At 45.2% G+C, this 25,964-nt stretch overlaps 2 protein-coding genes across 7 annotated transcripts in view; one reads left to right on the plus strand and one right to left on the minus strand.

The window, feature by feature from the left end:
* Positions 1 to 5,817, plus strand: part of Myo9a (myosin IXA) — a 178,756-nt gene extending 172,939 nt beyond the window's left edge. For all 6 annotated transcript variants that reach the window (XM_027414855.2, XM_027414857.2, XM_027414860.2 and 3 more), the window contains one exon: positions 1,396 to 5,817. In XM_027414855.2, coding sequence (XP_027270656.1) covers positions 1,396 to 1,856 — 461 coding nt within the window. In that variant the 3' untranslated portion in view covers positions 1,857 to 5,817. The remainder of the gene's footprint in view (positions 1 to 1,395) is intronic.
* Positions 5,818 to 17,499: 11,682 nt separating this feature from the next.
* On the minus strand, positions 17,500 to 25,547 carry Nr2e3 (nuclear receptor subfamily 2 group E member 3). The gene is made up of 9 exons (XM_027415121.2): positions 25,519 to 25,547; positions 25,032 to 25,123; positions 24,385 to 24,511; positions 24,160 to 24,263; positions 23,199 to 23,420; positions 22,957 to 23,114; positions 21,965 to 22,205; positions 21,640 to 21,745; positions 17,500 to 17,632 (listed from the first exon to the last, which is right to left on the minus strand). Exons 1-9 carry the CDS (start codon positions 25,545 to 25,547, stop codon positions 17,500 to 17,502), a joined length of 1,212 nt encoding a protein of 403 aa, XP_027270922.2.
* Positions 25,548 to 25,964: the final 417 nt, after the last annotated feature.

Consider the following 25,964-nt stretch of genomic DNA (forward strand, 5'->3'; position numbering starts at 1 on the left):
ATACTATTTGTTTGGTAAAGAAGGAATAAGAATTCCCAAGTTGGGCTGGAGGGATGGTTCAGTGGTTAGGAACACTCACTGGATGCTCTTCAGAGGATCTGGGTTCAATTCCCAGCACTTACATGGTAGCTTATAACTGTCTGTAGCTCTCTCTAGTCCCAGGAGATCTGATGCCCTTTTTTGGCCTCTGAGGGTACCAGGCACTTGGTGCACATACATGCAAGCAAAGTATGCACACATATAAAAATACATAAATAAAATTTTTTTTAATGGTTTAAAAGAAAAACAATCCCCAAGCTGGGCGTGATGCTGTATACTTTTAATCCCAGCACTCAGGAGGCAGAGGCAAGTAGATCTCTGTGAGTTCAAGGCCAGCCTGGTCTACAAACCGGGTTTTAGGATAGCCAGAGCTATTACTGAGCCCCTGTCTTACAAAAAAACAAAACAAACACAAAATTGCCATGCCAAATAGAGTCTGTTACAAATGCACTCACCTCTCATGAAAAGGTGACAGATTCCTAAGGAATTTACAGGTCTTTGTTATGCTTCCTCATAATTGTTCAATAGATTAACAAATGGTCAGTGTAATGCAATTGGTAATTTAATTTTGGTAACTTACCATAGGGGGGGGGAGTCAGTACTCATGGTTCATGGCCATTTCTTTCTTTCTTTCTTTTTTTTTTTTTTTAAAGATTTTATTTATTTATTTATTATATATATAACATTCTGCTTCCATGTATATCTGTACACCAGATCTCATAATGGATGGTTGTGAGCCACCATGTGGTTGCTGGGAATTGAACTCAGGACTTCTGGAAGAGCAGTCAGTGCTCTTAACCTCTGAGCCATCTCTCCAGCCCCTCATGGCCATTTCTTAGCAATGAGTGCCAAAACTGTACCCTGCTGTGAGGAAGAACTGTCATACCAAAGGAGGTGTTTAAGTGGGTGGTGTATCTCAGGGAGACAGAGCCTTTGGAATGTTGGTGAGGTAGTGACTATTCTGACTAGTCTCTGCTGGTCTCATACTCAAACATACCAAACTTCCCTGGGACTTATGAAATATTTGTGGAACTGGATGGAGAGGGTTTGTCTGTTTGCAGACAAGGTCTCACTCTATAGCTTTTTGACTGGCCTCGAGCTCCTATAGACCAGTCTGGCCTCGAACTCACATAGATCTATCTGCCTCTGCCTTCCAAACTCTGGGATTAAAGGTATGCACTACCAGGCCCAACCCAAGAGAGCTTTTTAAGTAGTGATTCTGCACAAAGTGGATGAGCTAGACCCTCACAACTTTGACCCATTCATTTTTACATGTGAACACTGGCTTATACTCATTACTTGATGTTCTTTGAGAGACACTGTCGTGTACAACTTTGTCTTCTGTGTTTACATTAGAGAGAAGCTCAGCCATTAGCTCCCTGAAAGTAGTTGCCAAGTCTGAGCCTTCAAGCAAGTTACGAAAGCAGCTAAGAAAGCAGCCAGACTCTGTGGACTCAGGCATCTCTTCCGTCTCTTCATGTTTATCTAACACTACATCATCTCATGGCACTAGAAAGCGATTTCAGATTTATTCCAAGTCTCCATTTTACCGAGCTGCCTCAGCTTGTGAGGCCCTGGGAACGGAAGGACCACTAGGCCAAGCCAAATCCCTGGAAGACAGGCCTCAGTTCATCAGCAGAGGAACCTTTAACCCTGAAAAGGGCAAACAAAAACTAAAGAGTGTGAAAAATTCACCTCAGAAAACCAAAGAGACCCAAGAAGGGACAGTCACATCTGGCCGAAAGAAAACTGTGGACCCAGACTGCAGCTCTGCACAGCAGTTACCACTCTTTGGAAATAATGAGTTTATGGTCTGAATGACAGATGGCGTCCCTATGTGGCTGGAGTGGTAAACACATGTCATCTTTGGGGCCTCTTCTGGTCACTTTGTCCTTAACAGTCAGTCCTAATGGTCCTGCCTCTTGTTTGAGCAGATTGTATGCTGGATCGCTGGGCTTCCTGCAGAAGTGGCCTCTTTGAAGTTTGCTAGGCATAGGATAGCTGTGCCTTGGCTGCTGTATTTGATTTGAGATTCCACTAAACAAATCCACCTAGGACCTGAGGGATTTTGGCCAACAGTAGTTGCCTCTCCCCCACTTAACCTTCTCTTCCCACAGATACTTGTTAAGCTAGGAGGCTGTTGTGATCCTGAGACATGTTCTGATTTCTAGCATTTGAAGAAAATAGACAAACTTCTCTTAACCATAAAAGCAGAAGCTTTTTGAGTTTGTATTAGGATAGTTAAGGAGCTGTGGTAGAATATACTTTCCCCAAGGATTTATGAGAAAAAAGCCCAACCTCTCTATTTTAAATTTAATTTAAAAATACTCCATGTTATCTTTGGAAACAAACTATGATTTCCATTAAGCCATCAGAGCATGTCTCAGTTATATCTGGTCATACAGTGAAGAGACCATGCTTCGTCTTTTGTTGATGCTTGATAGCATAGTAATCAGAGCTGGTTTAACTCCTGGTTAATTCCTGCCAAATATATTGCATGGGATAAAGTTCTGGTAGCCATATTGTCCTGATACATACACTCTGGTTATCAGATCCTATTCCTCTAGTCTGTTTGTTTGTTTGTTTTTTGTTTTCTATGTCACAGACACATTTAGGTAATCTCTAAATGTGAAGTCTTCATCCTGATGGATCCAGGCTTTTGTTATTGTATAGACTAAACTGAAGACTGTATCCGAGCCTATTTTGTTGGTGGACTACCACCATAGACTCAAGACAAATAATGTGACCATGTAATCACTTCGCTACAAGTACTCACATACAACATTGCATGAGTGTTATAGAAAGCTGCCAAAAGAAATTTAGAAAGTTTTATTATGATCTATTTAAACTTTTATCTTCTTTTTTCAGACCATCAGTATTAGATGAAAAAAAAATCAAGAACTACTTGAAGCTATTTTTGTTAATATACTTATTCCTGAAGTTTATTGTAAATACACATGTATAGTATGCCTAGTTCTTTTTAACTTTGTGCTTCCCCCTTCTTCCCATGGAGTTTCTTCCTACAGATGAGAGGCCATTGGACAGGTGGTGAGAACCATTTGCCCCTGGGTTGTAGGAAAAGTAAGGGCATCGTTTTCATCACTGGTGGTCTCCATGTACCTAAGTTACAATGTCTGAAACATCATGTACTAGCAGTTTGTGGGAGTAGAAATCTGTTTTTTCTGTTTATAATGTATGTGAAATGAAACATGATACCCTTTCTTAAGTATGTGAAAATGTTTATTTTTAAAGTCACTAAATACATTTTGTCTAACTACCACATGCACTGTTACAAAAGAGCCTTTACCACCTATAACCTGAATTTTGGTTTTCTTCATTTTCTTTGGTTTGAAGTTATGGGAATAATAAGTCTCTTGTTAAGGCAGGGTCTCTCCTCTTACACAACACTGAACCTCATGCCACTCCTTCAGTGGTCATTGGCTCGCTCTAGAGATGAGACTTATAGCGTCATTCTGCACAGCAGCTCATGGTAGCAGGACTCTTCCCTCTCCCTGGTATGAGTTCAACATTGAGGCACACGAAGGAAGCTTTGAAAATCCCCCCAATGATGATGGTCAATCAGTAAATGTTAAGTTTTCTATCCCACAAGCATTAACAATAAGAATGTTGGATACTGTCCTGAAGGAACCTTGCATGGGCTGTGTCAAGGTGGGGTACTGCTTTTGGCTTTGCTTACTACACAGTCTGTTTTAGTTTGGGGGAGAGCAGCTACTGCTGGGTGTTAACTGTTGCTCTCCACTTGGGTCAAAATGTTTCTTCAATATTTTCTTTTTTTAAGCTGTTGAACAGTTTCCATTATTTCAGAGGAATGGCCTGGGGGGAATCAGCACTTGACATACAATTCTCCCACCTAAATTTTTCAGTTTAATTTTTTGTTTTGTTTTTCTATAAAGTAAATTTGGGGCTGAGAAAAAACTACCTACACTTTGTAGGAACTAGCTAACTGATATTAAAAGACTTTATAATTTTTCTCAGGGATCTAAAACCTGAATTTGAATAAAGTTAAATAAAAACTTTTATTTCAGTTGTTAGATTTGTGGATTTCTAATCATTTAACAAGCCGCCAGGATGGGGTGGGGGAAATCCTATGCTGGAAATCCACAATCCTATGAATGTCTCAGAAAGTGTAGGCCCTCCTTGGAGGAGAAGAATGCTATTGTTGTGGGTCAGCAGGCACTATTGGTCTGACAGATGAAGCCATAACTCAGTACTGTCAGAACCAAATGTTCTACTCCCGTCAATACTTATCGGGACCTCTGCATCACCACATAGTGACACTGTATTTCAGTCACTCATGATACAGTCCACATCGGGTTTACAGTTCTCTGTTGCGTCTGCCTTGCTGCTTTCCTTCAATCTCAGAATGCATCAAAAGAAACTCTTCGGCAGCAGCAGAGTGGTTCCCAACATGTGGAATCTGTGCTCCAAACTTGAGAGCATTCTAGTTACATCACATATTTATAGCCCTCAATAACGTCTACATTTTCTTTTCTACTCATTCATTAATATTTGTCTGTAGCTGTGTATCATAGAAAATGTAGCAGAAGCAAATTCATTCTGGATCATAGATTGAAGCAAATTACAGCAAACGAAGGCAGGATTCAGGGAGGCAACATGCTTAATTTGCACATCATTTAGATATATATGACCACTCTGAAACATAAAAGGAGATATGACCGTCTTTCTCTGAGTTTTGTTAGGAGAGACATAAAGATGTGAGTTCAGGGCACAGGTCACTAAGGCCAACCCTCAGGCTTTGGAAATCTGCTCTCACTCTTACCTTGTAAAAGATATGAAGATATTCTGTGTTCCACAGTCAAAGACAGGGTCACAGAGGTGTACTGGCATGAGATGATCCAGGGAGGTTGTACTGTTCCACCTGTATGCCTATGAGCTGTGTGTTTTCAACTGTAACTAATAAGCTAGAGAGAAGAAAGGATTCTCAGGAGACATATGAAGTTGAAAGGGTTTTAACTATAAAAAGAGGTTGTCCAGATGGCTTTCTTGCCCACTTGTGGGGAATTGACCTGCATTCTTCTGTATTGAACAGTATGTTATATGCACCTACACACTTGTGATAACTTCCCAGCACTGTGCCCCAACACCATGCTGGCCTTAGTAGTAAAATTTTTAGGTATTTGTAGGAGACACAACTTTCTGTGTCCCTAGGGTACTTGAGACCACATTTCTCTGGAATATTCCCACACTTGATTTGGTGTTAAATGGGTAAACTCCAGTGTATTAGATCTTTGATTTCTTGGTTGAAACTTCAAAAAAGCTCTACCAATGGGTGTCTCCTTGTTACCCATCCATTCTTAATGCCTATTTATCAGCCCTGTTAGGTCATATAAAAGTTGCACCTCTTTAAAAAAAGTATTTGTATTTACTATGGGAAAGGTGTGGACTACAGATTAGTATTATATTATTTTAATGGATTTAAATAATTTATAAGTATGGTGAGTGTAAATTTTTAAAATACTGTGTATTATAAAAGGACATATCCTGTGAAATATGCCACTTTACTGTTTAAGAATTCTATCAGAATGACTTATCTCATTCACAGAACTGATTACATTCTGGATGCAATCAGCAGCACTTTGTAATTTCTTTTTTTTTTTTTTTTTTTGGAGGGGGCAAGACATTTGTATGAAGTGCAGTTTGCGTCACTCAGAATATGCACTGTATGGCTACACAAAAGCAGCTTGCTGAACAAATCACTCCATGGCTCATTAAAGAACAAAGCTTCCAGAAGTGCAATATGTGTGGTTTGTTTTCTGGCTCCCAATCAGATTCATCACCCAAAGGAGCAGCACTGATTTCTTACACTGATAAAATTAAATGAAAGGACTCAGTTTCCGATTGAAAAGTACAGAAGTGAGTGCTGTTAGAACTCAACTGAATTCAAAGGAATAGCAAGCCAAGGTACTGGTCCGCTGTCAAGACATTTTAGAGGGAATACTAAGATGGAAGACTAGAGGCACCTATCACTCACTTTCTGTGAAGAAAAACCCAAACAATAAATGTATAGCTGCATTTTGAGGTGAGCAATAGTTAAGAACGTCAGAATCAGCCAGACAGTGGTGGTGCGCGCCTTTAATCCCCAAAGATGCAGATGGATCTCTGTGAGTTCAAGGCCAGCCTGATCTACAGAGGTTTTACAATCCACACTGCCTTGCTGTCTTAATTAGATAAGTAATCTAAAGTCTATACAGCAGTCTTGTTTGAAAATGATTTTTATATCATCCCCCTGTAAACTCTTCATGCTGTAGCCAGGAGCTACTTAAGAAAGAACTTTTGTTTGAATCTGGATGGCTCCAGGGGTCAGAAAACCCTACATGTTCCCATCTCTGAGAATCCACAGATAACACACTGCAGTATTTCATCAACTAGCTGCCTTGCAGTCCAGACTTTACCCAATAATTGAGTCAGACATTCTGGGTAGTCTGCATTCTAGGTACATATTACAACAGAGCAGTGAGTAGAGAGTGTTACCTATAGTGTCATGAGTAACTGATTCCAGGACAGGGGAACATATGCTCTATGTGAACATGGCTAGGCAGGCATTCTCTTTAGTGGTGATGGGCCTGAGTTCTGGAGGCTCACCAGCCAGGCTTCTTTATCTAGACATTTAGTTCTCTAAGTCTTGAGAACAACTAGGAACTTAGGGTTCTAAACCTTCAAAGCTGGAGGCTCACAGCTTTGGCTGCTCAAGGCAGAAGCTTACTGCTCTGGGCTGAAGAGAAGCAACACCTAGTGGCTGGAATTCTAGCTCGCAAGCTGTGGAACTCTTGACTCTTGAATCCTTCTCATCTCTCTCCAAACTCTCAAGGGGTGTGTGTAGTTTTTGTAGACCCAGCTCCCATATTAAAGCCTCCTCCTTCATAGTCATAGCTTCTCTACCTTCAGTACCTCTACCATACTTTATAGTTAGCTTCTGCTCTCTGGAATTGTTAGCCAAACTCTTGATATCATAGCTCTGAGTTTTCTGAGGGTATTAGAGCCTTCAGCTCCTGATACTGTGGAACTCTTCAGCTGCCTTCTCACTGTGCCACCCAGATTTCTGTCTACTCTGCATACTACATGTAGGCAAAAGACCATAAGATGCCTTTATTAGGGCCTAATGACGCAATACCAGGAAGTAGTGCACAGGGGAGAAGGAGCTTCCCAGATTAGCCCAAGTGGAGAATATCCTGTTTATACAGCAAGAAGAGAGGTGTGGCATGCTTATGCAGATTATAATTTCACCAATCATAGCTCTGCATGTGCACAGATTCTAGCCTCACTGCCCTAATCATACATGTTTTGTTGAACCACTGGAATGCTTAGCTATTTCTTTACATTCCAGCTCTTAGCTTTCTGAGAGTATCAGAGCCCTCAGCTCCTGGTGACACAATTCCTCCAGTCCTGAATGAGAACCACTGCAAGGTGAGCAGGATTATCTAAAGTTCACAAAGGCTTGTTTTCCCTAGAACTGACACCTTGTACAGTTGGCATATGTTGCCTAGAGCCAGGCCTCCTGACGACTTCAGTAGTGATGTGGTCGCAGTAGCAACTGCAGTGAATTTCTCCAAAGTGTTCAAACAGGCTGACATCCTGGCTTGTCAAAGAGTTTGGCTTGCCAAATGGCTGCCTGGGGTTTGACATCAGCCATGGCTGATGAACTACTCCTGGGACATTATGGTGGAAAGAAGTAATTCACTCTCAAAAGGTGTCCTCTGATCTCCAAAAAAACACTGACATGTGCACCTGTACATACATACAAATATTCAAGTCAGTGAAGGTCATAGCTCTGGTACTAGATCCCAAAGAAATAGAGATGGATGGATTTTTTTAAAAGCTCAGTGAAATCTAAAAGAACACAAACATTTAAGTTATCACAGAAGACAATGTAGGATATGTATGAGATACTCAGCAAAGAATATTAAAAATCAAATCTTAGGAGTGAGGCATCCAAAACATGCCAACTAAAAATTTTGGTTGAAAGCCTCAACAATAGATTAGATTGGGTGGGAGGAAAAAAAGTATAAGCTTGAAGACAGGTCTTTTAAAATAACTCATTCAGGCCAAAAATAAAAAATAAAAACAAAGCACACAAATGTAGCATGTCATTAAATCAACAAGTATTCATAAATCATCAAAGGCAAGGATTAGCAATATGGTGAAACTCTCCAATGAAATAATAGTGGACAACTTTCCTAATTGTGGGGAAGACGTGGACATCCATGTGCAAGAGACTTACAGACATGACAAGAAAAGATCTTCATCATAATATAGAGCTGTCAAAAGTATAAGGATTTTAGTCTGCACCAAGAAACATGGAAGTGAAACCTCACTATACTTACAGTAGATTTTCCAGCAGAAACACTACAGGCTACAAGGAAATGGAATGCCACTTCCCATGTTCTAAAAGCAAATAACTGTCAACCAAGATTATTATACAGAGCAAGGCTATGCTTCAGAAGTAAAGCTCTTCCAAGATAAGTGGAAACTGGGGGAATTGATGACTGCAGGACCAGCCTTACAAAAGATGCTTAAGGAAGTACTGCATCTAGAAGTGAAAGGACTGCCACTATGGTAGCATGTGGAAATGGGAATTCCACTATAAAAACAGACACACAAAGATAGAATCAGATTATCAAATACAGCAAACAAACTGCATAGAGGAATTAGAGATGAGGAAAAGCAATATTGACAATAACTAGAAAAATCAAGACAGGTGTAAGTTCCTATACTTCAATAATAACCTTGAATATAAATGGACTAAATTATCCAATCAAAAGCTATAGTCTGGATGAATTTTTAAAAGCTAGATGTTATGATGCATACCTCTAATCCCAGCACTCACTTGGCTGAGGCAAAAGGGTCACCATGACTTTGAGGCCAGCCTAGGCTACATAGTAGATGCCAGACCATACAAGATCCTGTCTCAAAAACAAAATAGGAATCAAAAATATGCTATATATAAGAAACTCAATTCACCAGTAAAGGCACATAAGAGCCTGGAAATGAAAGGCTGGAAAATAATATTTCAAGCAAATGATTTTTTTTTTTTTTGTTTTTTTTGTTTTTCGAGACAGGGTTTCTCTGTATAGCTTTGGAGCCTACCCTGGCACTCGCTCTGGAGACCAGGCTGACCTCGAACTCCCAGCGATCCGCCTGTCTCTGTCTCCCGAGTGCTGGGATTAAAGGCGTGCGCCACCAACGCCTGGCAGTTGTTGTACTTTTATCTAGGAAACTAGACTAAATCAGGGAGGATGCCACTAAATAATGACCACCTGATCAGTTCATCACAAAGACATGCTTCTGAGCTGGAGAGATGGCTCTGCAGTTAAGAGTACTTGCTGTACAAGCAAGAAGACCAGAAGTCAGATCCACAGGATCCATGTAAAAGCCAACATGGTCCCAGGCATGTTTGTAACCCCAACACTGAGGCAGGTAGAGAAAGGAAAATGGCTGGGACTTACTGCTGCCAGCCTAGCTGAAAAACACAAGCTCCAGATTCAAGATACTCAAAAGAAGGCAGAGAGTCACAGAAGACACCTCAAGCACTTCTCTGGTCATCATATGTGTACAGCTGCATCGGACCTGCACACACATGTACATAAACTATACACACATATAACACACAGACATGGTCATCAGATGGGTTGGCAAGAAAAGTCACTTGGCTGCCAAGACTGATGACCTGAGTTCAGTCCCAGGACCCACATGGTGAAGGAGAGAACCAACTCTTGCAGGCTCTCATCTGACCTCCACACATGCATGTGACACACACATATACACATGCATGCACACATATGTACACACAAATACAAATATAATACAAAATACATAATAAAACATATAGTATTGTAATTCTGTGCATCTAATGTTGGAGTACCTAAGTTTAGAAAACAAATACTAGAGGTAGTGGGGAATTTCAGTATTCCACTTTGATCAACAGACAGGTCATCTAGACAAGAAAAGCAAGTAAACATTTGAGTCAAACTGTTCTATACGTGAGATGGACTTCACAGACATTTGTAGAACATTCCACATAGTAACTGCAGAATACAGGTTCTCAGTGCATAACATTTTCTTTTGAATATGTCAACTGTTAAAGGCCACAGAACAAATCTTAACAAATGACACAAAAAAAAGAAATAACTTTTCTGATCACAATAGAATGGCACTATCACTCAACAAGAGAAACTTGAGAAATTGTGCAAGTTCATGGAGACCAAACAACAATACATCACTGAAGAAGTTGGAAAAAATTTTACATTTCTGAAAACACATGAAAATGGAAACACAGCATGCCAAAGCCCATGGTATGCAGCACAAACATCTCTAGAAGTGGAACACATATAATAACTAATTCCCACATTTAAAAAGAAGGGGGAATCATTCTACAGGACAAGTCCCTTCATGAGCTCCAACAGGTCCTATATGGGGTAGATATTAGGGTGGGCCAACCCAAGGCCTGGCTGTGCCCCTGGGTGGTAGCTGAGCTGGTCAGACTGGGCACAGGAGAGAAATCATATGGCTGTTCTAAAGGAGGCAGTTTAAATACCCTATAGGCTTAGGGTGGGGGCAGGGTGATGACCTGTCCTCCACAAACTGGGTGTGTGCCCAATTATAATACTTTGGACCAGGATTAGGGAACTGGCAGCTTCAGAGGAGGAACTGCCACTTGGCCGTTTTTTCTGAGAGGGCAGGGTTTGGAGAGGGAGGAATGGCCAGATCAAGCAGGGTGAGCTGGAGATTCCAATAGAACAACAAGATCCCCTAAAAGAGGATTAGAAATGAAAAATTCAGTAAGCTAGAAGAATATATATCAGCTTTTCTATATATCAATAATAAATTTGCCGAGAAAAAAAAACATGAAATTAATCTTATTCACAACAAGCCATATAAACAAACAAAACTCCAGGGATAAATTTAGCTAAGGAAGTAAAGATTTCTACAATGAGAACCTCAAAGCTGGTAAAGAAACTGAAGCAAACATTAGAAAATACCCTTAAAATTGAGATTTACAGAATTAACATTATTAAATTATTAAATTACCCACTATACAATGTGACCTCATAAAGTCAATTAAATTCCTATCAGAGTATCAGTGGCATTCTTCACAGAGCCAGAAAGGCAATTTTTTTTTTTTTTGGATAGGAGTCCAAAGCATAGGAAATTGGAGGTAAGCCTGACTATTGGGACTGCACAAAACCTCAAAGGTTCTGCCTGGCAATGACCAGAGCAGCGGCCACCTACAGGTTGTGGATGCAGCTCAGGGTGGGAGGGCTTGCTCAGCATGTTCAAGTCCTTAGTGTCACTTCCCAACACCAGAAAAAAACTACACAAAGCCAAAACCCTCAACAGCAACAACAATCCATACAGTATGGGAGAAAATATTTACCAGCTACTCAGCTGACACAGGATTAATAGCTAGAAAATATTTTGAAAATGTAAGTTTTTAAAACCCATATAATCCTGTTTTAAAACCAGCAAATGATCTGAACAGACACCTCTCAAAGGGAAATGCAAATGGCAAATAAATAAGTGAAAAATGCTCAAAATCATTAGTCAGGAGGAAAATGCAAATCAAAACTATATTGAGACACTATCTTGGCCCAGTTAGAATGTGTCATTAGATACTGGTGATGATATAGACCAAAAGCTACTCTTGAAAAAGTTTTTCGTGTGTGTGTGTGTGTGTGTGTGTGTGTGTGTGTGTGTGTGTGGTGAGAGAGAGAGAGAGAGAGAGAGAGAGAGAGAGAGAGAGAGAGAGAGAGAGAGGAGGGAGGGAGGAGGAAGGAGGGTGGGAGGGAGGGAGAGAGAGAAAGAGAGAGACAGAGAGAGAGAGAGAGAGAGAGTGAGAGAGAGAGAAAATGTATGTCACCTGTGTGGAAAGTCAGAAGAGAGACAGCATCAGGTTCCCTGGAACTGGAGTTATACAGGCAGTTGTAAGCTACCCAAGTGGTGGGGTCTGGGACCCGAACTCAGGGCCTCTGGAAGAACAAAAAGAGCTCTTAACCACTCCCGGTTCCTGTACACTCCTGGTGGGGGTATAAATTATTGCCACCACTATGGAGAACAACATAAAGATTCTCCAGAGAGTTAGATGAAGAGCCAGGCACAGTGATACATGCCTGTAATCCTAGGACTTGGAGGCTGAGGCAGGCAGATCAGGAGTTCAAAGCTGGGACTTCAGAAGATTCTTTAGTGTGTGTGTGTGTGTGTGTGTGTGTGTGTGTGTGTGTGTGTGTACCAGAACAACTATTATCCAGACATATGTGTGCTATAAAATTAATTTTCAGAGAGGTACCTGCAAGCTCATGTTTATTTCAGCACTATTCACAATACCCAAGCTATACGAACGGTCTAAGTACTAGCCAACAGCTAAATGAAAAAAAAAAAAAAAAAAAAAAAAAAAAGGTATACAAACACAATGGAGTTTTATTTGGCAGTAAAGAAAACAGCCCAGGCAGTGGTGGCATACAAGTTTAATCTTAACACTCAGGAGGCAGAGGCAGGTGGATCCCTTTGAGTTTAAGGCCAGTGTGGTCTGCAAAACGACTTCCAGGACAGCCAGGGCTACACAGAGAAACCCTGTCTCAAAAAGCCAAGAAAACTGAAATCCTGTCATTTGCAGCAAAAATGATGACCCAGGTGGACAGAGTTGAAGCACAATAAACCAGGCACACAAAGATAAGCATTGAACATTATCTTTCCTAAGTTGAAACCAAAAAGCTCACCCTGCAAGTACATAGATGATTAAAGGGGCCCACCAAAAAAGGCAGGAGGAAGGCAAGGGTGGATGGGCTGACCCTTCCCCAGCAATTATCAATCAAGAAAATGCCTGCACAGACATGACCACAGGTGAATCTACTGGTGGCAATTCCTCAAAGAGGTTACTTCTTCCCAAGTGCCTAGGATTTGTGAAATTGACAGCTGCCCATGCTAACTATGCCCACAGTAAGTGCCCGCCCCCCAGACAGGGTTTCTCTGTGTAGCTTTGGAATAAGTACCTTTTTTAATGCAAAGTTAGCATTTTCCCTTTAAATGGCCATCTTACAAAGCGGCAGAGCTGACTGAGATGTTTTTAGTTTCCCTGAAAGGCAGAGTAGCACATCGCAATGGAAAGAATTCAATCCTGAGTTGTTGTGTCTGCTGCCCTACTGTGTGACATGGGGTCAGGGGGTGTCATTTGCTCTCTCTGAGTGTCAATTTTCCTATCAGGACATTTATTGTCTTCCCAGGTGTCCTGGGCTAACACTATCTCTATTCTCCCTGTTAAGGACAGTGGCTCTAGGATTGTCCTCTGCCCCTTTCAACTGGGTCTCCAGTTCTCACTAGCTGCTAGGATTTAGATCATCGCTCAATGGGTGTAGGCTTTCCCAGGAGAAGGATTTCCTGACTTGGGTGCCTTGGACTAGGTTTAGATCCTGAATGAGAAGCCTGACTGGGATCAAGCCAGGATCAAGGTGAAATGGCAACAAATAAATAAATTGATTTTTCTTTGAGACGAAATACATTCAATCTTTAAAATTCTTAGATGGCCTTTCCTGTTTGTACACTAGATTAAGAAGAGTGAATGTTGTTGTTTTCTTTTCTTTTCCTTGTTTGAGACAAGTTTTCTCTGTAGCTTTGGAGCCTGTCCTGGAACTCTGTAAACCAACCAGGCTGGCCTCGAACTCACAAAAATCTTCCTGCCTCTGCCTCCTGAGTACTGGGATTAAAGGCGTGTACCACCACCATGTGTGAATGCTATTTCTTAAAATGTCTGTAACTGGCCAAATAAAACAGAAATTTTTTAAGACTTGTCCCTGAGATGATTAAGTCCACACAAAAACTTTCTGATTCTAAGACCCTGAGAGTGGAAAGGTGTGAGCAGAAGGTACAGGCAGTTTAGAGGTGGATCATTCTCCTTTTAATTACTCTTTCCCTAGGGTGGTCGGCAGTACGGTCTCTTTGAACCAAAGACTACCATGAAAGTCTATTTGGCACAGCAGTACCTGTTGAATCCTGTGGGCATCCCAGGACTCAGAAAAGACTGGCTTCAGGTTCCTGGAGCTCTTTCTTAAGCAAACTGGGACCACCTGCCCACAGCATCCCAGTGCTTGCAGCAGAACAGTGAATAACAACAAAGGTCCCCACCCCATGTTTAGCTTGCGGTCTAGTGGCAAAGTCCAAGGACACCCACCACGACAGGGTGGACACAGCAGGTTGCAGGCCTGGCTTCTACTCTCTGGTCCTAGTTACTAATTTTGGTCTTTCTAGGCATTTTGAAGTCTTCCCCAGCCCTTCATGCTTGAAATACCTAGCTTGGGAATGGTAGAGAAGCATGGAATGAACCCGAAAAGACACAGTTTCCCAAGAAAAGAAAGGCCTGGGTAAAACAAACTTTCAGCTGAGCATGCCTCTGGTACTGATGGCAAAAACCAAACCAAACGTCTCCCAGAGAGGACCCTAAAGAAAGCCATTACCATCCGCGTGTGCTCATCGGCTGTGTCTTAGTGTGATGGAATACCGAGTTCAGTTCCTAGCACCTACTTTGGACTAGCTCACAACTACCTGGAATTCCAGCTTCCGGGGATTTAAAAACCTCTGTGTTCCACAGGCACCTGCACCAATGAGCGACGCGCACACACTTTAAAACAACTCTTTTTTTAGAAAAAGAAAGATTTTGGCTCACAGTTTCATCCACGGTCGATTATCTCCGTTGCTTCCACTTGGAGAGGAAGAGGCAGCTGGTCAGGTGTTCCCGAGAGAGGACAAAGTGTTAGAGGAGGAGCCAGGGTCCTGAAATGTCTCCCTTCCAAATAGGACCCGCCTCTTAAAGGTTACACCGGCTCCCAACAGTGCCATAGGCTGGTGCCCACGTTTCTCACACCTCCGTGAGACCTTGGCGATCCAAACCAAAATACGCAATTTCTGGTGTTTCTGCAACAAGGGAGTGCTGGTTTTGAGACCAAGCTGAGGGCAGATGACTCAGCCTAAATATCTCCTTGAATTCTCCAAGACTGCCTCCTGGAAAATCCCAGAGTTCTTTGCCAGAGAACTTCAGCAGGCCACATCTGTGCTCTTACCATTCTCTAACGCCAGCTTCTAAGATGAATGGGCCGGGCAGATGTGCCCATTTCAACCATGTGTTTTCACCAGACATCTTTGTCCGACCTTAAGAGGATAGGTATAAACTCCTGATGTGACATTAGAGAGGGCAGCCCCAGCACAGACATCAGAAAACCCAATAGCAGGCCAGACGGATGCTTTTTATTTATTTGGGGCTGGGGGGTGGGGGTGGTACACAGTGAGCATCTGGAAGTCAGTTGGTTTTCTTCCGCCAGAGCTCAAACTGAGATCAGGCTTGGTGACAATTGTCATCTCCCCACTGAGCCATCCTGCTGGCCCAGGCTGATGCTTTTAGAGGACAGAGTCTCTAGTAGTTGGCCTGCTCTGGTGTGAAGGTCTTCCACCAGGCAGTATTTGTCAAACTCTTTCCTCTTGGCATCGCCTACCTTTTTGCCCCGCCCACCTTTTTGCTGAGCAGAAGGTATGCCTTCCCAGCTGGGATTCAAATAAATGAAGGCCAAAGGCCAGGGGACCCCTAGACTTCCTGTAGCTTTTTCACACATTTTCTTTCAGCCCCTTACATTTCTTCCCTGAAGACAGGAATTGCAACAGAATGCTCTAGATGATTCCAGCGTGCAGGGGAGAAGAGAGGAGGCAACATCAGAATTAAGCAGCGGTGATTAGCAGTATAGCAATGTGGGAGGCCACCAAGACTTTGTTTATTTAGAAACTGTGACAACTGGCCCTCCTTGGAGTTATGTGAGCATTAGACAATACAACCTGGGTGGGCAGCACACTGCCTGTTGTACACATTGTCTAACATATGTAAACTCTGTGTGTCTGGGTGGTGCCAAGTACTCTGGCTGGACCACAGCCAGCCAATATGTTAACTTACATAATTATTTCTCAGGTCTCACTAACTTGCTTGGGTCTGTCTTTGTAAAAGAGGGTTTGTCTCAGCCAGGTCTTTCCATGAGGGATTAAGGAATGATAATGAAGATCTCTCTCTCTCTCTCTCTCTCTCTCTCTCTCTCTCTCTCTCTCTCTCTCTCTGTGTGTGTGTGTGTGTGTGTGTGTAAGAGAGAGAGAGAGGCTGTCTTGCTCTGAGCTGCAGAGTGCTTTACAGATACCAAAGGGACACTATTTGGTCACTTCCTCCTCCTGAGGCTGACCACCAAGGTCCAGCTATCAAAGTATTGAAGGCTAGTAATCAAAAGCCCCCTTTGGCTCTCCTAATTAACATGCCCAATTAAACACCTCATCCTAACATGGGGTTTCCCTTTTGCCTTTATAAACTGTCATTTTCCTATGTGCTAAGTCTGTCTCTCACTATCCAGTGGCAGTCCTTTGTTCCTCAGGGATAAATATCCCTGCCCCTTTCTCTTCTCCCCTCCCCCTTCTCCCTCATCTCCTATCTCCTTTACCACCACACCCTAGCCCATTCTCACACCGATCTCCCTGTCTTCTTCTCTTAAGGATGACTCCTGCAGGGTTATTTGCTGCCGTTTTTTTTTTTTTTTTTTTTTTTTTTTTCTGCCTGAGTCAGAAAGCAACCACTTTAACTTTTCTTCCCCACTTAATAAAGGATTTCTCTGTGAAAACAGGTGTTTGGGTGTGGTCTGTGCCTAATCTGGGGTCCGGGAGGAAGATCCCGATGTGCAGGGGTCTCCTTCAGATATGAAGTGAGGTATTATTTGGATCCCGTAGGAAATGGTACCCAGAGCCTGAATTCCTGGCACACAGACTCTGGCTTGGAATGAAACCAGACAAAACTCAAAAGACCTCATACTCATTTCTTCCCCGTCCTCCAAGAGCCTGGGACGAAGTTTTCTGGTTTTATTTTAACTACAGCTAAGTGCATGAATTTTAAGCACTCAATGAGTTTTAATGACTATCAGTGTATCATTCAAATCAAAATAAAGGACATTCCTAGTACGGGAGGCGATTTCCCCTCTTCCCACCCTGCCCCCCACCCAAAGGTGACTTCTGACCTTTACTACCATCAGGCTTTGCTGAGTTTCTTCTTTTCTTGTTGCCTTTCATTTTATCTCCTTTCCCAACTTCCTTCTCCCTCCCTCCCTCCCTCCCTCCCTCCCTCCCTCCTCCCTCCCTCCCTCCCTGGTCATGAACTCTGTTTTAAGAGTTACTCATGCCTGGCTTTTGTTCAGCTTCTAGCCTACAAAATATCTCCATGTTTTCACATGGCCACACTGCTCATTCTTTTCCCCCCTGAAGCTGTTGTTCCCAGAAATATAAAACAACACATCTATGCGTTCTACTGTCCAAACAGAGCTAGGATGGTAAGCACGTGGAACTGCTGGACGAGAAAGGCAGGCAAATATCTAGCTTCACAAGAGTATTGCCTGGGTGCCTGCGAACACTTGACACACCCTAGTTTTTGAACATGTCACAAAGGAGCTTCTCCATTGGAGTATTCCCTATGGTCTTTCGGAAGAAGAGGAGCTCGATACGCTCAGCAGTGATGAACCTCAAAGATGGAAGCAGGAGGAGCAATTTCCCAAACCTGAACAGGAGGAAGGATGCTGTCAGGCTTAGGGCCAGCTGCTGAGCAAGGCCATCAGGGAGGGGAGGGGGTGAGAGATGCCCAGAGCAAGCAGGGGGAATTTCAGGGAAAGGTCTCCGAGTTAGAGGGCTCACTTCCACCTTCCCATTGGTTAGGAGCATGAAGAAGACAGGGAGTCGATAATATTGTTCATTATGTTGTCAAGATTATAAAGTGAGAAGTTATTTCTTTGCAACATGCATGTGGGGTGTGTGTATTGAATACATGTTCACTGCGTTGAGTGCTTATATATTCTGGTGGAAGTTGAGGTCAAGTGTCTTCCTGGTCCACTCTCCACTTTATATACCAAGACAGGGTCCCTTGCTGAACTGGAAGCCAACCAATTCTGGCTAGTCCAGCTATCTAACTTGTCCCAGGGACCCCCCCCCCCCCCGTGTCAGCCTCCCAGGTGCTGGGATTGCAAGCAGCTGCCATGCCTGCCAGCCTTTGTGCTGGGTCTAGGGATCTGAGTTCCAGTCTAGTCTCCATGTTTGTGCAGCCATTTCCCAGCCTGTCAGACATTTCTGATAGCAATCCTATTTATATGTTTGTTGATCATGTGAACATTTGAAGTTATATTAGCTTACATAGAATTATGAATTCTTGCTTGTGAAACACCTATGATGATGATAACTACTACTGAAAATATTCTGAAGTCAAGGGAGATTTTGATTGCCTGAGATCTGAGATACATCCAGGAAAAAAAAATCCATCCTAGTTTCAAGTAAGAACCATTTGCTACAGCAGGGGTTCCAGGATGGGGTGGGATTGGGGGAAGAGAAAATGAAAAAAAAAAAAAAAAGGAAAAAATCAGAACCAGATGTTCCTGGGGAGGGGAAGTACAGCTGGGGCCAGTGCCTACCACCAAGAGGTTGAGCCCCATGATTGCACCTGGAGGGCCATGAGAACCCCTGCCTTTCACTTGGAGTTGAGTGGCTTTGCCCACCTAAAACCCTCCTTTCTCTTGTGAGCAGCCTGTGAGCAGTCACCCCCCACCCCAGACACCTTCCCCTCTTCTGTCATACTGATCCAGGGAGAAGGAAGAAGTAACTGTGAAGTCTGGAGAGTTACTACAAACTGCAAGTATGGCCCCATCTGGTAGATAATGGCAGGTAATACCTCACAAGTGGACTTTTAAAAATAAAATAGAAACAAAGTAGAGACTAAGGATGTAACTCATTCAATAGAGTTCTTTATCTTTTCTTTTCCTTTTTTTTTTCCCCCTAGACAGGGTTTCTCTGGGTAGTCCTGGCTGTCCTGGAACTCACTCTGTAGACCAGGCCAGCTTGGAATTCACAGAGATCTGCCTGTCTCTGCCTCCCCAGAGTTGGGATTAAAGGTGTGTGTCACCACTGCCCAGGCTTGGTAGAGTTTTGCTTAGCAGGCACAAGGCACTGGGCTCCATCCCCAGCAGCACATAGCCCAGAGCACCATCCCAGTGCTCTGGAAGGGAGGCAGGAAGATCAGGAGCTTATCTTACCCCAGCAGCATGGTGAGTTCAGGGCTAGCTTGGACTACATGAAACTTAGTCTCAAAGCAGTGCATCAGAGCAGATCATACAGAGGAAGGGTGGGTTTTAGCTAGTGGGACTTGTAGCTAGTGGGACTTGGTTTCAGTGTCTCTGTGTAGGTTGTGCTGAAATACATTGACCCAGAGACTGGAGACCCTGCGATGACACTCATTTCTGCCTAGAGCAATGGATGTCAAAAGTGATCCAGGGAGTCTGTGTGTGCAGAGGCCAGAGGTGGTCCTCTTTACCCATTACCCACCTTATCTTCATTTCATATGTGTGCATTGGCGTATATACCCACAGAGGCCAGACAATGACCCTGGGCATCTTGTACATCCCTGCTGTTGTCCCTTGAGATGAGGTTTCTTTCTGAACTAAAACCTTATTAGGCTGGCTGGACAGAGAACTCCTGGGATCTGCCTGTTTCTGCTGCTCAACCCTGGATTTTATTTATTTAGCTTGCCTTACCCAGCATTTTCAGCCTTTTCACATGGGTGCTGGGGATTTGAACCCGTGTCCTCATGCTTGCACAGCAAATGCTCTTATCCACTGAGTCATCTCTGTAGCCCTTCCTCCCTATGTTTTGAGACATGGTCTCTCAACTGATCCTGGAACTCATCAGTTCAGCTAGGCTGGCTAGCCAGTGAGCACCATGGATCTACTTATTTCTACCCCAATTCAGAGCTGGGGTGACAGATACATGCTACCATGCCTGGCTTTTAAGTGGGTGCTGGGGATCCAAACTCAGGAGCTCATGTTTGCTTAGCTGACACTTGAGTCAGTTTCCCCTTGCCCCTTCATGGAAAATCTTCCTCAGTATTTTTGAGGGCTGGTCCCAGAGGGGTCTAGGGAGACCCCTGGTTTCTGGTTGTCTGTGATGACCCCTCTTGTCATGCTATGTCTGTCAGGCCTTAGCGCCCACACTTCACCATGCTTCCTCTGCTCTTGAGCCACATGGTGCTGCTGACCTTGTCTACTGGAGAGGTACTTGAGGATCATGTCACCAGTTCTTCAGAAAGAGTACAGATAATGCTGTCTAGAATAGTCCAGAGGCCTGGCTGAGTGGTATAAGCCAGCTGATGTTTCAGTGTCATTCTTGATACTAGAATAAACTGGGACCCTCTACCTGCATCTACCATCCCCACCCAGCCTTCAGTGGGCTCATCCATGTTCATTTGTACCTGGCTTTTCCACACATCTCCACAGCATGCCTTCCATACTTTCTCCAAAGTTTGGCAAGTTCCTTCCAGACTTTCAACTTTTAAGTTTTGAAAGCCCTCTACTTCCAAACACATGTCTTTGCTCATTCTTTGCCTTTAGCCAAGGGTTAAGTCTGTCCCATTCTAACTCACAGAGCTGTATACTGTTATCTAGTTTCTGCTCCTTATGGTCACACCCCTCCCCCCCAAGGCCATGACCCTATGGAATCTCCCTGACAGGGAAGTTGCTGCTCTGCCTTTTGTGCTCACTGCCACACAGATCTGCAAGAGATTCCATCCTGAGCATGAAGCCTCCTCCCACAGACTCCCAGGTGTCCCCTCCACCTCTCTCATCAGACAAGCCTTTAATGGGCCCTCCAAGCTCTCATTGGGCTGGTCCCAGGGTAACTCTCTGGTTCAATCTCCTACCTTCTACCAGCAAGACTCTTTCAACTCTTCCGTATTAGAACCTTGCCTAAGAATGCATGCTGCTGGTCTCTACCTTCAAGGATAAGATTTTCTCTTCTCTTTAGACCCTATCCTGTTATGGAGACAAAGTCCCTGTCAAAGGCTGGGGTCCTAGAAGGGCACATCTATGAGACTAGCACTTGGGAAGCAGAGGCAAGAAAACTCTGATTTTGAGACCAGTGTGGGCTACAAATTGAAATCCTCTCTTTAAAAAGTAAAAGTTTGCCAGGTGGTGGTGGTGCACGCCTTTAATCCCAGCACTTGGGAGGCAGAGGCAGGTGGATCTCTGTGAGTTCGAGACCAGCCTGGTCTACAAGAGCTAGTTCCAGGACAGCTTCCAAAACCACAGAGAAAAGCCAAAAAAAAAAAAAAAGATAAAAAAAGCAAACAAGAAAAAGAAGGAGGAGGAGGAGGAGGAGGAGGAGAGGAAGGAGGAGAAGGAGAAGGAGAAGGAGAAGGAGAAGAAGGAGAAGAAGAAGAAGAAGAAGAAGAAGAGCAAAGCCTGGCATTTGCTACCCCCTTCAGACACAAGCTTCTCTCTATTCCTGACCTGGGTGATCCTTGTCATTCATGTGGCTACTATGGCTGAGCATCCATCCCTTCAGGTTTTGTTTTTTGGTGCCCTTCTGGGACCTGGCACTGTGTCTGTCCCCAGGAGGTGTTGGGTAGATGTTACCGACTGAGCCCTTTATCCTGTCTAAGCAGAGAAACCCAGAGATGGTGTGGGAGAGGTGGTAGAAGGAAGGAGGCAAGCGGGGCGGGTAGATCGGTAGGTGGGTCATTACTGTCACCTAACAGGCTGGCTGGGGTGGTGAGCCTTGCTATGCTGGCTTAGCATCACTTGGGACTGGTCCTGCAAAGCCTCCACGTGCTCAGGATCCTTCAGGCCTCGAGTCTCTGAGGAGAAGCAGTACCGATGAGCGCCCTTCCAGAAGCTTGCCTGACCCCACAACCCCTAAGAGTAAGTACCAGGCCACACCTCTTTTCTTTGCCCCTCCCCCCCCCAGAAAGAAGGCTATCCATCTACACCCAGGTGGGTTTATGAGGAGCCCAGCAGAAGGTCACTAGAAACCCTCCCAATCATATCTCTGGAAGGCTTGGGCCAAGGCTCAATACCGGGTTTGAAGAGGACCAGGGCCTTCATGCAGGCAAATTCTGTGGGGTCCACTGCCAGTGCACGGAATCGGGAGATGGTCTCCTGCAGGAAGCGCATCTCTGCGCTGGCCAAGACCAGCCTGCTCTGAGAGCCGCCAGAGGCTTCTGGTGGTGCCAGCAGTGGGCAGCTGTCCAGGGGCAGGGACCACTGTATGGCTCCAAGGAGGAAAAGCTCATTCCATGCCTCTTCCAGCAAGATCACCTGTGAGCAGAGGGGGTTCGAGTGTCAGCACAGGTACCACCTTCTCCAGGGACAGAAGGGCTGCTCCCAGGTGCCGAGAGCCTCCTGACCTCCACCTGCCCAGGCTCTGGCTCAGCTACCTAGGTTTCCAGTTGCCTTGTGGATTCTATCCAGAGCTGTGGCTGGGCCATCCAGGAGAAGCCTAGAGCCCAGGAGTGCTGGACAGCCTCCAGGTGATTCCAAGAGTGTCACCTTGAATGAGTTCAAGAAACTGGTTGACTCTTCCAAGGTGTTCCCTCCAGATACACAACCTTGCTGAGGGCTCAGCACATCTGACAGCCAGGCTCTCCTGGATCACTGTGAGATCTTTGCTTGCTCAGAGAACTTTTCCACATGTGGAAATGCTGGGGTGACACTCAGGTCTGAAGTTATGGGGAGCCTGTGTTCTAAAGGTACCCAGAGTGAGCCACTTGGTTGTTCAGGGCATTCAGATTACTGTCTCGAGCAGAATCGCTACAGGCCAGACAGTGCGCAGAAGGAAAGACAACGGACCCAGAAAGCCATGGTCCTATTTGCATCCTAGGCTCTATGCATCTCTGGTGTGCATCCCTCCCCCAGAAACTTACATATGCCACTGCCACTGCCCCAGCTCCGAGACACAAGTACCCCATGGTATACACAAGTACACCAGGGGGTATATGTTCCCCAAAGCTGGCTGACCTATGACTGCTGACTGCTTGGCCAGCTCCAGCAGGCAGGCTATGTGGTGTACCTGGTCCCGGAAGGGCAGGCTGGAAAACACAGGCAGGTTTTTGGCCCATTTGACGGCCATGAAGAGTAGGCGAGCCGAAGTCTCATGGATGCCATCCAGGTTGCAGGGGGAGGCAGGGAACTCCGGGTCATTGCTGGTGACATCGATATTCTCTTCAGCTGTTGAGGGAGGAGGTTGTGGCTTTAGTGTCTGCTCTGTGCAAGCTGGGTGAGAGGATCCATGCCTGCTACCCTTCCACTTACCATCCTCTGGCTCCAACTTAGCACAAGTTTCGGCGGTAATGAGACTGGCCATAAAGTGGTGGCCCATGGCTCTGGCTGCAGATGAAGATGTGGGGCCTCGGGGACTGGGCCCTGCCAAGGCAGGGGAGGCCACCAAGGGCTCAGGTCGAGGATCACTGCCTGCTTCCATGCTGTCCAGGTGGACCTGGGCCATGCTTCGGGGTTGGCGCTCATTCTGCACAGCTTGGAAGGCAGGGAGACTCAGGACACACCTCTTTTGTCTTTTGGGGGAGAGTACCACCCAGTTCCCAAATAAATCACATGGAGGCTTATTCTTAATTAAAAACGCCTGGCCTTAGCTTGGATTGTTTCTTGCCAGCTTTTCTGAACTTAAATTATCCCATCTATCTTTTACCTCTGGGATTTTGTTTGTTTTGTTCTTTGAGACGGGGTTTCTCTGTAGCTTTGGAGCCTATCCTGGAACTCATGCTGTAGACCAGGCTGGCATTGAACATACAGAGTTCTACCTGCCTCTGTCTCCTGAGTGCTGGGATTAAAGGCATGTGCCATCACTGCCCGGGCTGCCTCATCTTTCTCTACTTCAGTATACCTTACTTTCAACTCTTACTCTGTGGTTGGCTGAAGGGCTGGGTGACTGGCCCCTGATGTCCTCCTCCTCTCCTTGTTCTCTCATTCCTTCTTCCTCCTTTTCTTCTCCTACTTATTCTCCCTGACTGCCAGCCAACCCCATCCTTTCTCCTGCCTGGCTATTGGACGTTCAGCTCTTTATTAGACTATCAGGTGTTTTAGACAGGCAAAGAATCACAGCTTTACAGAGTTAAACGCAACATAAATGAATGCAACACATCTTTGCATTATTAAAACAAATGTTCTACAGCATAACACACCTTAAAATAATTTTCCACGACAAGTGATACTACCTGCTCTACTGCCTTGCCATCTGACTATGCCCATCACTCACCATCTTGGTTCATGCCAGCTTGTAAGCACTTCTTCAGTCGACAGGCCTGGCACTGGTTGCGATGGGCCTTATCCACTGGGCACATTCCTGCCCCCACCTGGCATCTGCAGAGAACAGGGAGCTCCTGGGGGCAGTGTCATGCCCTTGACTTTGGACATTAGCTTTCCCTGAACAACCTCCACCCGTGCTAGGCACACTGGGGCAGGCCGGGGGAGCTGGTGGCACCTGTAGATGAGCCTCCGTCTCACACTCCTCTTGAAGAAGCCACTGCAGCCATTGCAGGCGTAGATGCCGTAGTGCTTCCCACTGCTGCTGTCCCCACACACTCGGCACTGGAGTGAGGGGCCCACACCTGAGTCGGGAGGCAGGAATTCACTGAGATGCCTGCACATACACCCCCGTTCATCCTTTTCCAAGCCCATAGATTCCCACCTTCCCTAATCGAGATAGTCATGTCATTCCCATCTAGAAAAGCAGTTTCCCCACTATGGCACCCGAGCCCCAGCTTCCAGCTCTTGCCATTTCCACTCCCTTCGTAGCCTATTTCCAGCAAGACAGCCACACTGCCTTGGCTTTCCCAGCCCATTCCCTCCCTGTGGGTGGCTTCAGGCCCTCATGACAAGAGCCATAAGATTTCTGTGTCTCAAGAGCACCCATTTCCTTCCTCAGGGGCGTCATTGTTAGGTCCTGCTCTGATGCCTTTGAGTTTCTAGGACTTTGGGGTTGTCAGCAGCCCCCTTCATGCTTGCTTACAGCCTGGGGGTGGGGACTACATGGCTCAAGCTCCTCTCATGGTCTCCTGAACCTTGTATTCTTGTATCTGCTTGTATTCTCTTCCTCAAGGGCCCAGACCTCACCTCCAGAAGTCATACCTGTTGGGTCCTCTCCAAGGCCCCACCTGCCTGGAGACTCCTTCTTGGAGGCTGTCACAGCCACAGCCACAGCAGAGGCAGCCACTGTAGAGCTCATTGGATATGGCAGGTCCCAAGGGCAGCCTGTTACTTGCCTGCAAGCAGCTGCTGGGCCTAGCTTACGTCTCAGTCTCTACCTCTGTCTACTGTTTGTTTGTCTGTCTGTCCATGCCTGTCTCCTCTGCTTCCCTTTCCTTGTGAGTTAGGAATTTTTTTCCTTCTGGAGCATTCTCCCTACCTTGGCTCTGGGTCCAGACTTCTCCCAGCACAGCTCTGGGTGAAGGGTATGATCCTCTTAATCTTTACTGTCTCCGAAGGGGATCAACTGGCCACACCTGCAGCATTACCCAGGTGCCCCTGGAAGCTGGTCAGTCCTACTGCCTTCACACTGACTCCCAGGCTGCCTAGCATCCCTGCCCACCCACTGCTGTCCTTACACACCCTGTACAGAACCAAGGGGCCTGGCTGAGACTGCATGCTCTCGACTGTTTGTTATACAATGACAAATCTTATGGGGAGGGCATGTTGTAGATGCCACTCCCCCAAGGACTTTAAATGTTTTTGTGACATTTGCCATGTATTTGAGGCATGTGTGCCCGTGTGGGTCCCTGCCCTGGGTGCTTGCTCACTTTGGGTCCTGGGAAACCCATCCTCTATCCTAATAAAGGACTGCTTGGGGCCTGCCCCCTGGAAGGCTAGCATGGCCAGATGTCTCTCTGATTTGGTGGGGGGTAGGCTGGAGCCAGTGGAGAAATTGGTGGGCATTTTCCCACGGCATTATGAGATCAGACAAGGCTGCCTGGAGCAGGTTCTGAGTGCCCAGGTGGCCTTCACTGCCTCCCCTGGCCTGGACTCCAGTGCTAGGCAGTCAGTCTGTCTGCTGAACCCAGGTCC

Source organism: Cricetulus griseus, chromosome 4 (assembly GCF_003668045.3).
Source record: "Cricetulus griseus strain 17A/GY chromosome 4, alternate assembly CriGri-PICRH-1.0, whole genome shotgun sequence".
In the NCBI taxonomy this organism is placed as follows: Eukaryota; Metazoa; Chordata; class Mammalia; order Rodentia; family Cricetidae; genus Cricetulus; species Cricetulus griseus.

Bases quoted from the DNA above. Each gene is read 5' to 3' on its own strand.
- Nr2e3 (XM_027415121.2), bottom strand. From the start codon at position 25,547: ATGCAGTCTCAGCCAGGCCCCTTGGTTCT. The intron at 22,206-22,956 runs GTACACCACATA...CTCTGCTCACAG, and splicing joins GCCTGCCCTTCCGGGACCAG to GTGATCTTGCTGGAAGAGGC. The intron at 17,633-21,639 runs GTGACAGTAATG...CCTCCTGTTCAG, and splicing joins CACCCCAGCCAGCCTGTTAG to GTTTGGGAAATTGCTCCTCC.